Here is a 15,374-nt window from a genome sequence, read left to right on the forward strand (position 1 = left end):
TCAAACCTTTGTCACTGTGCCCTACTTCAATGAAGGGTAGGAGGGAGTTAGATGGGGTTGGGGCGTGGCCAGGGAGCAGGATGCTTGGGTCCCCAGTTCGTACCAGTAAGTCCCTAGGCCTCTGCCTTTCTGCCTAGCTGTATCAACCTCACCACCACCCATGCCTCCCCAAGAGCCTTAATAACTGCATAACAGACTCCAGACAGGAGGAGCTAAAAGGATCACTTGTCACCCCTACTTCTGGCCAGGACCTTCTACACCACCTGCCCAGGCCCACAGGTAAAGTAGGAGGGTTGGAGCATAGAGAAAGCGTGGGCACAGACCAACGTGCTCTTTGTACCTACCTCTACCTCTACCCCAGAATTAGGGGAAGGATCTGAGTCTTGAGACAAGGAGGTGTCCACGGAGTCGGGAAAACAAGTCGGAGACATCCTGTGGTTTGGGTTTTGGGGAGGTGAGGAACCTTGGAGACAAGGGTGGGCAGTGTCTCTCAAGTCGTGTCAGGCAGCGTGCAGCCCACGGCAAGGTGCGTGTGTTTGTGTGTGAGAGGTGTGTGACCTTTTGGATCTCTGGAACTCCGGCAGCTGCGGGATCTCCTGAGTAAGACTTCAGCCAATGGTCGCGGGAGCGAGTTGGGAAGTCCCTGGATGGCAGCAAGTAACAGGGCAGGGAGGTGGTTGGGTCTGCAGCCGCCGTGCGCTCCGTCAGAGGTTCGGCGCCCTGTCTGGGCTTCCCGGCCCGGGAGCGCGGGCACGGGCTGGGGGTGAGTAGGAAGGTAAACGAGGGCAGCAGCGGAGCGGAGCCCGACGTGGGGCGAGGCGCAGGCGGTGGAGAAAGGGGCGCAGACCCGAGCGCCCGCGCGATCCCGGGGCCGGGCGCGTCAGGGCCGGGGGAGCTGGAAACAGGGGCCTCTCAGCCGGCAAGTTCGCGGCGTCGGGGGCGCGGGCGCCGGCGCGGGCGGGCTGGGGCGGGGGGCGGGGGGCGGGGGCTGTGTCGTCAGGAGCTGGGCGGCCCCGCGGCGGCCGCGCCTGCCCGGCCCGTCCCCTCCAGCCCAGCTCGGGCTCCAGCTCCGGCGCCGGCGCCTCAGCTCCGACCGCGCGCCCTCGGCAGGCAAGGTAGAGACCCCGCGAGCCCCGCCGCCGGCCCGGCCGCCGCGGGGGCAGGAGGGGTGGGGGCCGGGGGGGCCGCCCCCAGGGCCGGGGTAGGGCGGCTGGGCCGAGAAGGAGGAAGCGTGACAGCTGCAGCGGGTGCTCGCAGGTCTGCGCCGGGGCGCGGGAGGCGGCGGCAGGACTGGGCCGGAGCTGCAAGGGCAGCGCCCCCCGCTCCGGGCCTCCCCCTGCACCCCTCCCGCGCGCGCCCGGACGCGGTGCAGCCCGGCTCCGGGGTCCCAGAGTCGGCGGGAAGTCCCTTCTGGACCCTCCGCAGCCTGCACGGGTGGAGAAGGGCTCTTGTTTGGCCTCCTAGTCCCCAGCTCCCCACCCCCGTGCTCTCCACACCTGTCACCAGGAAGTTTGGAAACTACCTGGGTCTGAATCCCACTTTTTACCTTTACGTGGGGGAAATTGGCTTTACCGAGGAGATGCAAATCTCGCTGGGCATCCCCTCAGGCTCAGAACCTATCGCCACACATCCCCCTAACATGCCAGCATCACAACTTCCTCCTGTGCTGCACAATGACACTCCCCCCACATACACAAACACCACCCCCCAAATCAGGCATCTGCCATGTTTGTGGAGGCTTAACAAATTTGAGGCATCAAGCCAAATTATTCCCTTTTAGGGGCCACTGACTAGCAGCAGTGATGGACTGGGGAGAATAAACCTTTCCCTTAGCCCTAGAAAAGGGAAGGAAGATGCAGGCCCCGGGTGTGGGTTAAGGGATTCAGAAGCCCAGGGAATCAGGCGCGGGTCCTCAAAGGGAAGTGCCCGGCCCCTGTGGTCCTTGCTGCATCAGCCTGAATGCTGGGGGGCATCGCTGGCTCCTGAGTAATGATAAACTTAAATGACTTGGAATGTGAGCAAGAATGTTGAAGTGAAAAGGGAAATTGAAAATGTTTGCACTGGCTTTGGCAATCATGTCTATCCCTTGGTTACCAGCAATTCTAGTATTTGATGTTTAAAACAAGAGCGAGAAAAGCAGAGGACGGAATGTTTAGAGTCTGCTTGTGACCTTGAGAGAGTTGCTGGCTCTCTCTCTGGGTCTCAATTTTCTCCTCCTTAAACGATGAGTGTTGGTGCCTCCCAGCTCAGATGATGTTCTAGCATTCTCTGCCTCCAAGTCAGCTTCTTACTTTCTCCCCCAAGTTTTCGGGGTGGGCAGGGAAACTAGAGGGAGAAAGAGACTGGTGACTCACAAATAGCTGGCAGGCCACGGCGGGCAGCAGACCCCACCCTCCCAGCCCCAGCATCCGCCTGGACTAGCCCAGGTTATAGCCTCAGGCTTGGGATGGAGCTGAGGACAAAATTGGACGTGTTCCAGGTCTTTAAGGCCCCAGAATCCTACAGCTTGCTGCCTTTCAGCAACGTGGGGTAGCCAAACTTTCAAGGAGAGAAGTCAGGAGGACAGTCGAAAAGATCCCAGGAGCCCTATGTCCAAGGGCCCAGACCAGGGATGCCCTTGGGCCCTAACACTTTAGGTTCTAGTCATCTCACCAGCCTCCCAGAGGCAAAGTGCAGGACTGTGATACTACGTGTGCGTCCTCGTGCTTGAGATATGACGTGTCGGGGGAGGGGGCTTTTAACTGGGCGTCGCTGTTGCTGGAAGTTCCTAGAATTTATGCCTTTCTGGGTCAAAGACACCATTTTTCTTGATCTCAGCATGTGTTTCTCTAGGTGCCACCCTTGTATAATATAATAACAATAATAGCGAATCTTTGTTGAATTCTTCCCGTGTGTCTTGCAGTTTTCTGAGCGATATTATCTTATTTAATCCCCACTTTGTGACTGATTTCTCTAGGTACCCATTTTAACAAAGAGGAAACAGGTTTAGGGAGATGAAATAACTCACCCAAGAGCTAGAATTCTAATCCATGCCCACCATTCTCTTAAACTGTACGATATATTATGTTTAAGACCCTGGGGGCCAGGAAGCATCATTGTGAAAAGATACTTAAAAGAAAAGTGTCCGGTCCTCTTTCCTGTTTATTGTCCCTTGTTTGCTCTGTCACTTTCTTTCTCCAATTCCATTTCCTAGAACTTTGGAGCCATCTAAGAATCCCCAGGGGTAATCAGAGAGGCTAATTAAGCCATACAGGTCCCATTAGCCATAAGACTATTATGTATTCATTAGATTTGTTGGCAGCAGAGTTGGATTATAGTCATTGAAAAGGATCAGATGGGTGGAGTCCTTTCTCCAGAATGTGTGCCCCAGACTCTAAGTGTTCCCAGAAAGCTCCCAGCACAGGAAAGTTATACTATGGAAGGAAGGTGGGCAGCAGAGATATCCCAAAGGCAGAGATCACAGGGAAGATTCTTGCCCATCAGAAAGGAAATCCTCATAGGTATTATCTCCTTGAATCTGACCCAATAAGCCCTAAATAAATGGGCAGCGGGAGGCAGGAGATCAGAGCCTCGAATGGCATACCTCAATTAATGCTTTTTAAGCATCATTCATTCATTAAACAAATAGTAACACAGCACCTACTAGATGCGCTCCAAATGGTCTCATATTTCCCTAATACTCTGGCATCCCATTTAACTGTCCTAGATTAATCTTCCCAAAATATGACTCCCTAACTACCCAATCACTTGTATAATCAATATGTAACACCCACTCCATGCTGGGTGCTGTTTTAGATATTGGAGATATAATGGTGAACAAGACTGATGAATTCCTGTCTTTGAGGAACTTGCGTTTTATTAGGACAAGATAGAAAATAAAGAAGCACATTAAATTAGCAAGATTATTTACACTTGTGATAAATTCTATGAAGGAAAAGAAGAAAGGAGGGCGAATGCTTTAGGATGGAATGATCAGGAACGATTTGTTGGGGGAGCTGACATTTCACTTTGGACAAGAAGTCAGCTCTGCCAAGAGTGGTATTCCTTGTGACCCTGCACAGGAAGGACTAGGTGTGCTTGAAGAACAGAAAAGAGGGCAGTGAGACGAGAAGACAATGTGTGGAACAAGAGGAGGACAGAGAGATAAGCAGGGGCCCCACCCCATGATGCTTGGGTTCAAGTTTTGCCTTTGGCTCTTCCACTTACCAGTTGCCTTGGGACACCCCAACCTCTTAGAGCTCCAGTTTCATCATCTGTAGAATGAAGAATGGTTATAACCAATAATTTCCTCTCTTGTGGGATTTGACTTTAATTGTTAATATAATAGAAATGTAAACCTTTTATGTGTAGGTGCTATGCTAGGTACTTTTTAAAAATATATATTTATTTATTTATGCACACAAGAACTGGGGTGTAGGCCAGAGATGCAGAGGATTCACCAGAGACAGAGTGGGGAGCAGAACAGGCAGACCTACTGAAATACACTGCTGAGGGGAGCAGCGGGCGAGACAGTAGAGGTCTGCTGCGCCATGTGGGTCACCTCCCTGGCCGGCCAGGGATGGAACTTGTGCTGCAGAGGCTGCGGATCGCTTCACAGTGTGGCGCTTAACCCCTTGGGCCACTGAGGAGGCCCTGGGTATTTTAATATATTATTTAACTCGGTCTCACAACTGGGAGGTACAGGTACCTGTCATTCCCATGTCACAGGTGAAATCTGCCCAAGTCACACAGAGGTAGCAGAGCTAAGAATGGAACTAGGTATCACTGCCCCTGGCTCTGGGTTACTCCCAAGCCCCGCTGAACCATCCCAGGGCGCTGCTGCTGCTGCTGCTGTCACTGACCCTCCGGCAAGATGCCTCCGAGCCCCGGCCCCTGGGCGGGTGGTCAGCATGACCGCGCGGTGGCTCCCTTTTGCGCTCTGGGTCTCTTAACCGAAAGTGGGGCCTCCCTAAACTCGGCCAACGGAACAGGGGGGGAGAAGACCCTGGCGTCCTAGACCCGCACTCCGCGCACCCTCTTGCAGGGGGACCGCAGGCAGCCGCTGGCCGCTCCCTGCCCTTCCCCTTCGGAGCCCGGCGGGCCGGGCCGGGCACCTGGCCAGAGCTGGTTCTGTGTCACGCGTCCGAAGCTCTAAGAGGTCGTTGCGGGGCGTGGGTGGCCGGGGCCGGGGCCGGAGGCGGAGCAAGATGGGGTCGTGGCCAGGGAGACGTGCGCCCGCGCCCAAACCAGTGAGGGCCCGGCCCGCAGGATGGGAAGTGGGAGACCCGCAGAGACTGGGGGTGGGCGGTCCAAAAGGTAGAGACCGAGCCGGGCACACTCTGACCCGTGAAGTGGGGGGCGGGGGGAGCAGGTGCGGGGCGGCGAGGGGAGGGGAGGGTGGTCAGAGACGAGCTGAGACGACTGGGGAGAAGTCAGAGGGCTGGAGAAGGGCCCAGAAATGGGGGAGAGTTGGATAGAGCTGGGTCAGAGCCAGAGCCAGACAGCGCTGTCAGGGGAGACGACCTGGGGACTGAAGGGTGGGGGACAAGGAAGGAAAGACTTAGGGAGGGCAGAGACTAAGAGGATGGAAGCAGTGGAGACGGGAATGAACAGAGGGCACGGGCAGAGACACAGAGAGCAGCTGGCTTCTCCCACCGCAGCTCCTCTTCTTCCTCCAGATCAGCAAGAGCCAGTGGAGGCCCCGGCGCTGCAGGTACTACTGCCAGGCGGTGTTCGTGACCACCCTGAAGAAGAGGAGGATGGCCAAGGAGAAGGGCCTGATAAGCCCCAGTGATTTTGCCCAGCTGCAAAAATACATGGAATGTGAGTCTTCCTCTCAGCCTTTCCTTTTTTTTCCCAAAGATTTGTTTTATTTATTTATGCATACAAGAGCTGGGGTGCAGGCCGGAGCTGCAGGGGTGTGTGTGAGAGGATTCACCAGCAGCAGAGTGGGGAGCAGAACAGGAAGATCTACTGAAGTCCACTGCTGAGGGGAGCAGGGGGGGACAGGAGGGGTCTGCTGCGCCGTGTGGGTAGCTCCCTGGCCGGAGATCCAGCTCGTGCCAAGTGGCTGGCCATAGCTTCATAGCACTGAGACTTTAACCCCTGCACCACCCCTGCAACCCTTCAATTTTTGAGAATTTGTCCTGGAGAATCTCTCCCCCGAGTTCCTCACCTTCCTCCCTTCCCGCCACCCTGGTTTCCCCAGTGGCCTTGAGCCTGTCTGCTCCTGAAATATGCGTTATCTAGAAAAAGGAGGAGAGGACGAGGGGGAGATGCCAGGGGTCTCAGCTCTCCCCACTCTCTCTGACTCTGGGCTGACTCCTCCCGGTCTTGGAGAGGAGGGACCCCACTTTGGAGGACCTGAAATGTTTTTCTCTCTGTATTTCTTCTTGTAATGTCTTTTCTCCTTTTTCACTCGGATCTTTTCTCCTGTTGGGTGTTGAATGGGGTTGTGGCAGGGGGGTGGGAGAGCAGAACCAGACTAATAATGCTCTTTCACTGTCTTCACTAGACTCTACCCAAAAGGTCAGTGATGTCCTAAAGCAATTTGAGGATGGCGACATGGCTGAATATCTCCAAGGAGATGTGAGTGGCAGCTAGGAAATCCTCTCCTTGGCTAACTCCTCCCATTATTTTTGCTACTTCATGGAGATCCGCAATTTCCAGAGATTATTCTGGGTGCGCCCCCTGCTACCTTCCCTCTAGACTCCTCAGCATCCATTGTCCCTACAGCTCTTCCTTAGGACAAAGCAAGAGATGCTATTAACTCAGGACTTGGCCCAAGAGACACACTCTGCTTTGGCTGCTTCTCAGCACTCGCTCTCTCTGTATTCACTCCTCCTAATTATTTAGCCCCCAACTCCCCAGAGTAATGCTTACTCTCATCATAGGCCATTGGGTACGAGGGATTCCAGCAATTCCTGAAAATCTATCTGGAAACGGATAATGTCCCCGCTCACCTGAGCCTGGCACTGTTTCAGTCCTTCCAGACTGGCCAAAACTTAGAAGAGAGTGTGGAAAAAGGTATGGCCATGCAAGTGAGAACAGAGGGCGCCATTGGAAGGAAAGTCAGATGTTTGGGGATGAGAGTTAAATCGAATCCCGGGTCAGGGTGTTGGGAAAGAGAGGTGGAGGGCGGGGGGGGGGGGGGGGGGGGGGGGGGTGTGGTCAGGCTGGTGCAGAGCTGGAGGGAGGAAGGTGAAAGGGAAGAGGCGGAACAAACAAAGAGCCAGAGTAGAGGGTTCCCCCAGCTGACACCTGCTGCCTTCGTGTGACCAGATGTGGTGTGCCTCAGTGACGTCTCCTGCTACTTTTCCCTTCTGGAGGGGGGCCGGCCAGAAGACAAGCTAGAATGTGAGTTGCCTCTGGACGGGGAGGGGCAGGAAAAGTGAGGAGAGAGGGGCTATTCCCCAGGGCCATAAAACATGAGGGATGGGGGAGAGAGAAAGGGCCCATTTTCTCCTTTCCTCCAGACTTCTTGTGCACGGCAGTCACCCCAGGACCCACGTCTGGTCTCCTGTGGGCGTCCTGGGAATACATGCTCTTGGGAGGTGGGACACGTATGCTGTCTCCCCTGTCAGGTGCACCAAGGGCAGAAGCCAAGCCTGTTTCCCTTCCCTGTCTGTTTCCTTTCTCAGTCCCAGCCCCCAGCCCTGGGCTCTTCAGCCAAAAGGTCTCTCCCTATCTCTTTGTTTCTACTGTCTTGTGCTATGAATTCTTTGCGTATCCCTCACAAACTGACCCTGGCCTCCCTAAAACACTCCACAGTCACCTTCAAGCTGTACGACACGGACAGAAATGGAATCCTGGACAGCTCGGTGAGTTGTGGGACCCGTTCGCTGGGCAAGGGAGTGTGTGTCCATTTGTCTGTGCCCTCCTATCCCAACTCTTTCAGGATCTTAAGACGCAGAGGGAGAAGTTGAGTCCTCTAGGACTAAACTTGGGAGTAGGTCCCAAGTTCTTGACCCCTAAAAGAGGAGGCTGGAGACATGAATTGGGGGCTGCCTTGCAAACGTAGGAACACACATAGACAATCATTTCCTTGGCAGAGGCACCTGAGAATGAGAGGTGGGTTTGAGGGTGGAACCAGGAACCCTGAATTCTAGAGAAGAGTTTAGATGGGGTATGAGATGGGGTATGGCTGTGGCTCTGACCCTCTTTGCCCCTAGGAAGTCGAAAAAATCATTGTGCAGATGATGCGAGTGGCTGAATACCTGGATTGGGATGTGTCTGAGCTGAGGCCGGTGAGTTCATGCCCCTTCTCATGCCTTCTCCTCGGTGAGTCGTGCGTCTGCCTTACACTCTCTCCGATGGGCAGCCTGGTTCTCACAGACCAGGATAACTGGGTGGGGTATTCTGGGGCAGTGGAGAGGCATCAGATTCAGGAGGCTGCTCAAACCCCAAATCCCTGCCCCCTTCTCTGCTCAGATTCTTCAGGAGATGATGAAAGAAATTGACTACGATGGCAGCGGCTCCGTGTCCCTGGCTGAGTGGCTCCGGGCTGGGGCCACCACTGTGCCACTGCTGGTACTGCTGGGCGTGGAGATGGTGAGTAGGACAGACCTCCGAGGATGGGTAAGGTAGCCCCATGGGTTGTGCTAACCGGAGGTTGCCTCCTGAAATGCTTACACACCCCCTAACAAATGTTCTGCTCTCCCAGACCCTGAAGGACAACGGGCAGCACATGTGGAGACCCAGGAGGTTCCCCCGACCAGTCTACTGTAACCTGTGCGAGTCGAGCATTGGTCTTGGCAAACAAGGACTGAGCTGCAACAGTGAGTGTCTGGCCTGGCAGGATGGGAGCAGAGGCAGCAGTCAGCCGCGGGTCATGGCTCTCTGAGCTTAGACAGGCTGGACTTGAGTCCTGGGTTCCGCCACGGACACGTCCTGTGGCCTTGGGAAAGCCGCGTAATGTTTTGTTGTTAATATCCTCAACTGAAAATGGGGTAGTTGTGAGTATTGAATAAGACGGTGCAAGAAAAGTGCTTTGCACAGTGCATGCACGTACTGTTAAGTCTATTGTCCTTAGTTATTAGGAGTATTGTTGTATCTGGGCCTCCCATGCATCATCCAGCTCAGCTCCCGGCACATGGATGGAGTGGGGTGGGCTTGCGGCAGCAGCCGCTCTTTTAGGGAGGAAAGTGAGGACAAGGCACAGGTCTTGGAGGTGCGCTCCCACCCCTAACTTTCATTCTCTACCACACCCTCACAGCAAGATGTTTTTGTTTTTCTTATTTTTTTAAGATTTATTTTATTTGTGCGTGTAAGAGCTGGGGTCTAGGCCCGAGGTGTGGAGGTGGGGGTGTGAGAGGATTCACCAGAGACAGAGTGGGGAGCACAACAGGCGGATCTATGAAATACACTGCTGAGGGGAGCAGCGGGAGAAACAAGCAAGGTCTGCTGCACCCTGTGGGTCAGCTCCCTGGCCGGGGATTGAACTCATGCCACAGTGGCTGCAAATAGCTTCATAGTGCTGAGACTTAACCCCTGCACCACCAGGGAGGCCCAAGATATTTTGTTTTGTTTCAGTGAGTGTGAGTGATCCTCCCTTGCCCTTAGTTTAGGAGGAAATAGGGGGAGGGGCTGCATTTAAGGCTCTGACCTTCTTCCCTCTCACCCAGTCTGTAAGTACGTCGTTCACGACCAGTGTGCCATGAAGGCCCTGCCGTGCGAAGTCAGCACCTACGCCAAGTCTCGGAAGGACATTGGTGTGAGTGACCCTCCCAGCACCCACTGCTGCCCTCAGCCCTCCCCCAGTCCCTAATCAGACACGCTCAGGCAAGAGATTGCCTCTCTCCTCAAGGTGCAATCCCATGTGTGGGTGCGAGGAGGCTGTGAGTCTGGGCGATGCGACCGCTGTCAGAAGAAGATCCGGATCTACCATAGCCTGGCCGGGCTGCATTGTGTGTGGTGCCACCTAGAGGTCAGTTGGGGCGCTGTCCCTCCAGCCTCTGTCCTCGCCAGCCCCTCAGCTGCCTAGATTCCAGGACAGTCCCTGTCAGCCAGCTGTCCCAGCTCCCAGGGACTTCCTTTCCAGCTCCAGAACCCCGAGTGGAGGGGGGGAGATTCCCTCCGTGATCTCTCTGTGCCCGTCTTGTCTTTAGATCCACGACGACTGCCTCTCAGCCGTGGGCCCCGAGTGTGACTGTGGGCTGCTGCGGGATCACATCCTGCCTCCGTCTTCCATCTTTCCCAGCGTACTGGTGAGCCCCTCGGCAGTGAGCGGGAAGGGGCCCGAGAGCTTCCCTGACTTTCACACACACACACACACACACACACACACACACACAGCCATTTGGAAGCGAGAGCCTGTACTTTGGGGATTCAAGTCGGACTCATCTGTTTGGGGAGTCACACACAGCCCAGTTTTCCTTTCCGCTGTTTTCTTCCTGCCTAGGCCTCTGGACAGGAGCGTAAAAGTAACAAAGCAGGCCACAAGATGGTGGATGATTTAGGTTTGAGCACCTTTGAGGCTATGCGGGTACGGCACTTGGGCTTCACGATGGGGGTGTTTTTTCTTGGATGGAGCCCCGACGGGGGGGGGAATGCCATGGGAAACCTGGGGAACGGTGCCAGAAACACCCCCTTCCCTCTCTTCCATCCTCATTGGAGAGGGACACAGCATGTTGGAGGAATGCCAGGGTTCTGCCCCTGTCTCTGGGCCTCAGCTTGATACTGATGAAATCCTGCTTTTCTCTTCCTTGTTTTCCCCCCAATGCAGATTGATCCTGTTTCTAATACCCACCCACTTCTGGTGTTTGTCAACCCTAAGAGTGGTGGGAAGCAGGGACAGAGGTGAGAAGAGATACACTGTGGAGAGGGCGGGCCCTGTGTGGAGGGGGTAAACCTTGACGAGGACATTAAGAGGGTTGGGTGCTGATTTTTCATCCCTTGCTTCCCTTTTCCCCCTCACACAGGGTGCTTTGGAAATTCCAGTATCTACTAAACCCCCGGCAGGTATTCAACCTCGTTAAGGACGGTCCTGAACTAGGGTGAGTGTGGGTCACGGGCTGTATCACGGTGTTTGTGTGTGTGCCTGTCTGGGATGTTAGAAAAGAATAGGAAAACATGCACATTGGAGGGGAGGACTAGGGGACCCCAAGAAATCAGAATTCAGAATACTGCTTTTCCTAGGGTCATCAAGTATCCCGCCATGAGTTCTCTGTCTCGTCTTTTTTATTTTTTAAAGATTTCTTTATTTATGCATACAAGAACTGGGGTACAGGCCAGAGGTGTGGGGGTGGAGTGAGAGGACCCACCAGAAACAGAGTGGGGAGCAGAACAGGCAGATCCACTGAAATACACTGCTGAGGGGAGCAGCGGGGAGACAGGAGAGGCCTGCTGTGCCATGTGGGTCACCTCACTGGCCAGGGATCGAACTTGTGCTGCAGTGGCTGGTGATAGCTTGATAGTGCTGAGACTTAACCCCTTGCCCCACTCGGGAGGCCCTCTGCCTCATCTTTTTACTAACCTGAAATTGTTAGGGGAAAAGGCTGTCCTGAGCAAACTCGATACAGGCTTTGTGGATGCCACCCCCACTGCATCAAGACACTGGGAACTACAAATCCCATGATTCCCAAAGGGAAGTTGCAAGGACCTAAGGGCGGAGTTAAGCAGTCATTTTCTCAGTTTGTAAATAAAACCAGCCATGTTAGTGGAGTCTTGGGCACTTGGCTCACACTCTAAGCCAGACAGGTTTGGTCTTGGCGGGTCATTTGGGATTCCAGGTCGGTGGAACGGGTAGGGTGCATTTAAGAATTTATCTGCCTTTTTTCTCCCTGGGTTGTACATTTCCTCATTCCCCTTCCCTTGTAAATAAACCTTTTGTTAACCTTTTGTGTGTCCCTGCAGTGTAAGTCCCTTTTAAGGACGCGGGCGAGGACCCACAGTCAGGCAACCCATTTTAGAATGGGTTGCCCTGTAACAAAAGGATCAAGGTGCCATTTTCCCTACTATGGAGGAGTGGCTATAACTTTCCCATTGTATTTTTTCTCTGCTTTTAATAGAAATTCAAATCTTTTGACAAAGGACAAGGGTATCATAGGGAATGAGAGACAAGAAGTAGTCCGCCTGTCTAAGGGCTGGGCAGCCTCTGTACTGTTGTTATTCCTCATCTTCTCTCTCTTTTTGTCTCAGGCTCAAATTCTTCAGAGAGATTCCTGCTTACCGGATTTTGGTGTGTGGTGGAGATGGCACAGTAGGCTGGATTCTAGAAACTATTGGTCAGTGCAGGGAGAGGCTCTAGGCAGGGCACTGGGACAGTGGCCTTCCAGAACCAACCCCCTCTCTCCATCTCCTCACCTGCTCCACCCCCCAGACAAAGCCAATTTGCCTTTTTTGCCTCCTGTGGCTGTGTTGCCCCTGGGCACGGGAAACGATCTGGCTCGTTGCCTAAGATGGGGAGGAGGTAAGTGATTAGAAATTGTTTTCTCAGGTTTGTGGAAGGGAAAAACACTTAAGAGAGAATCTAGGTATCTGCTCTAGAAAGAGGGTTGGGGACTAAGAGGGGCACGGATGGGTGGGGGCTAGAAAATGACTTTTGGAAGAGGCAGGGACCATCATCTGAACCTACAAGTATCGAGGGTGACAGTCCTCTTCTCTATAAACAAATAGTCTTATATTTCTCCCAGCCAACAATTAGGCCTCAGAGAATCAAGGGACATAGGGGAGGGAAGGAGGAGGATGTGCAAACAAGGAAGGTTATATAACCGGGAGGCCCACTATTGAACTTTTCATTCTTTTCGCTGTGCCAGTATCACACGGTTTAGACCCTATTTCTTCCTACAGTGCTCTATTTGGTAGAATTAGAGGGATGGTGAGAGAGAGAAGTATTCTCCACTCATCGCTCATTTTTTTTAGCATTTTGCATTTCCCTGGCTGTTTTCTCCAATCTTCTAGATGAGCTCTGGCATTACTGTTAGAGGCACACACACACTGGGAAGCTCACCCTCCATGACAGCATGATGTGAAGAAAAGGGTCAGCGAGGGGCTCACCTCCCCTTGAGACCGGTTCTTGGGGGACATGACCAAGCACCCCGCCCTTTCACTAACCAGCCTTGGTCTGCAGAACCAGGGCAGCAGATCTCTCATAACACGTGGGGCTGGGCATTGAGAGCCCTGGAACCAGGACTCAGTGCCGACTTGTCTTCTCCCTAGGATATGATGGCCAGAATTTGGGGAAGATCCTCAAGGATTTAGAGATGAGTAAGGTGGTACATATGGATCGATGGTCTGTGGAGGTGATACCGCAAAATACTGAAGAAAAGAGTGACCCTGTCCCCTTCCATATCATCAATAACTACTTCTCCATTGGTGTGGTCAGTGGAGTAGGGGCTGGGGTGGAGGGAACCAGTGGGATCAAACAGGCAGAGGGTGGGCAGAAGGGGAAGGTGGAGGCTAAGGGAACAGTGACACAGGGAAATTGGGGGTGGGTCCGGAGGTTGCAGAAAAAGAACATGGGACATAATTGCTCCCAAACTAGGGAGCTAAAGAGAGTTTTGTGCTGAGAAGAGGCAGGCCTCTGATCGTATATGTCCTGAACTCTCCAGGATGCCTCTATTGCTCACCGATTCCACATCATGCGAGAGAAATATCCTGAGAAGTTCAATAGCAGGTGAGGGGAAGGGGAGGTAGATGTGGGCAGTGACATTGCAGGGATCTGGTTGCCATCGAGTCTGACACAGGGCCCTTCCATGGGCACCGACACCTCTAAGAAGCCCTTCAACCAAAGCCACCCTCCTCCCCGTGGGACTGAAGTCTGGAGTTCGAGGCCCTCCCTGTCACAGCCCACCCCCCTTGCCTGCATTGTGTGATGCAGCCCCTCCCTGCGGGCTTTGTGTTGGGGCTGACAGAATGAAGAACAAGCTCTGGTACTTCGAGTTTGCCACATCGGAATCCATCTTCTCGACGTGCAAAAAGCTGGAGGAGGCTTTGACAGTTGAGGTGGGTGTGCTGAGCCCCAAGCCTACATCCCTTCGGCGTCTTAGATCTCAGCTCTTTGTTCACGATACACTCGGGAACGTCCATATTCCCACATGTGAACTCTTGCCTAGCCCATATGCAGGGGAGCAAACCTGTACTTTGCTCTCCAATCCTGACTTTTCAATTCTCAAGCTACAACGATCCCTGTTTCCCTCCATGCCTTGCAAACCTCCAAATCGCGGCCTTCCCAGTTTGTCCTGTGGCGGCAGCAGTGTTCACCTGCCTGCTTGCCTATGCCTTGAGGTGTTAGGTGCTCTCTTCCCTTCAGATCTGCGGGAAACCGCTGGATTTAAGCAGCTTGTCCCTAGAAGGCATCGCAGTGCTCAACATCCCTAGCATGCACGGTGGCTCCAACCTCTGGGGTGACACCAAGAAACCCCAAGGGGACATACATGGGATCAACCAGGCCTTGGGCGCTACCGCTAAAGTCATCACCGACCCTGACATCCTGAAAACCTGTGTACCAGGTGAGAGGAGCAGCGCCGGGGGGTGGGACTGGTGGGAAGGTGCGGTCCTTTGGCGCACTGTGCTTCTTCCAAACCCATCCTCCTGCTTCCTGCCCCAGACCTAGGCGACAAACGACTGGAAGTGGTGGGGCTGGAAGGTGCACTTGAGATGGGCCAGATCTATACCAAGCTCAAGAGTGCGGGACATCGGTTGGCCAAGTGCTCTGAGATCACTTTCCAGTAAGGAAAACTCGGGTCTCTAAGAGGAGTGGGTCCCGGAGAGCAGAACCAGGGGTCTGGGCATGGTTGGAGGGGGCTGCACTGGAGCTGCCTCAGTAACAGGCTCTCAAAGCCAGCCTAAGAAATAGTCTGTCTTGGGCCGGTAAAGGACTCTCCACCTGTTTGCCTTGGTCTCCCGCAGCACCACAAAGACCCTTCCCATGCAAATTGATGGCGAACCCTGGATGCAGTCGCCCTGTACGGTAAGCATTGCCTGTGCCTGCCTAAAATGCAATCCTCAGGCTCCAGGGATCCTAAATCCCCACTCCCCACCTTTTTTATTTCCTCCCGAGCCTGAAGTTGCTCTGTGTACCATTCCTCCCAGATTCTGATTTCTCGGCCCCTAGCAACCCTGGACCCTGGCAACCCACTAGGAGCCCCACAGATTTTCCCTAAAATCTCTGCTACTGTAGCCCTCAGGCACCAGGTCCTGCTTCTGAACATGCCCCTTCCCTTCCAGATCAAGATCACCCACAGGAACCAGATGCCCATGCTCATGGGCCCATCCCAGCCTCGCTCCTCCAATTTCTTTGGCTTCTTATGCTGAGGGAACATCCTCAGCCTCCGAGCCAGCCTCGAACCCACCTCTTCATCCGTGGACTCTACTCCCTAGGCTCTGTACATTGCTGCCACACCCTCCTGCCAGCTCAGGGGAGTATTCCTTCACCCTCGCAGTATTTATTACCA

At 54.0% G+C, this 15,374-nt stretch overlaps 1 protein-coding gene across 4 annotated transcripts; it reads left to right on the plus strand.

Moving 5' to 3' along the window:
* Positions 1 to 29: 29 nt before the first annotated feature.
* Positions 30 to 15,234, plus strand: DGKA (diacylglycerol kinase alpha; the record flags this gene model as incomplete). Of its 4 annotated transcripts, none has more annotated exons than XM_084255160.1 (24): positions 30 to 279; positions 5,669 to 5,802; positions 6,494 to 6,567; positions 6,873 to 7,005; positions 7,261 to 7,335; positions 7,750 to 7,799; positions 8,151 to 8,225; positions 8,410 to 8,529; positions 8,642 to 8,756; positions 9,603 to 9,691; positions 9,785 to 9,904; positions 10,086 to 10,184; positions 10,379 to 10,462; positions 10,703 to 10,776; positions 10,899 to 10,973; positions 12,118 to 12,203; positions 12,299 to 12,388; positions 13,138 to 13,298; positions 13,530 to 13,594; positions 13,833 to 13,923; positions 14,231 to 14,429; positions 14,528 to 14,648; positions 14,830 to 14,890; positions 15,148 to 15,234. In XM_084255160.1, the coding sequence occupies 23 exons, from the start codon at positions 5,739 to 5,741 to the stop codon at positions 15,232 to 15,234; spliced, it is 2,208 nt and encodes a 735-aa protein (XP_084111286.1). The 4 variants fall into 4 exon arrangements, with proteins under 4 accessions (XP_084111286.1, XP_084111287.1, XP_084111288.1 ...); XM_084255161.1 differs by lacking the exon at positions 30 to 279 and adding an exon at positions 5,187 to 5,228 and having other exon boundaries at positions 5,673 to 5,802; XM_084255162.1 differs by lacking the exon at positions 30 to 279 and having other exon boundaries at positions 5,739 to 5,802; positions 8,175 to 8,225.
* Positions 15,235 to 15,374: the final 140 nt, after the last annotated feature.

The sequence above is a fragment of the Talpa europaea genome, assembly GCF_964194135.1.
Source record: "Talpa europaea genome assembly, chromosome: 15".
Classification (NCBI taxonomy): Eukaryota; Metazoa; Chordata; class Mammalia; order Eulipotyphla; family Talpidae; genus Talpa; species Talpa europaea.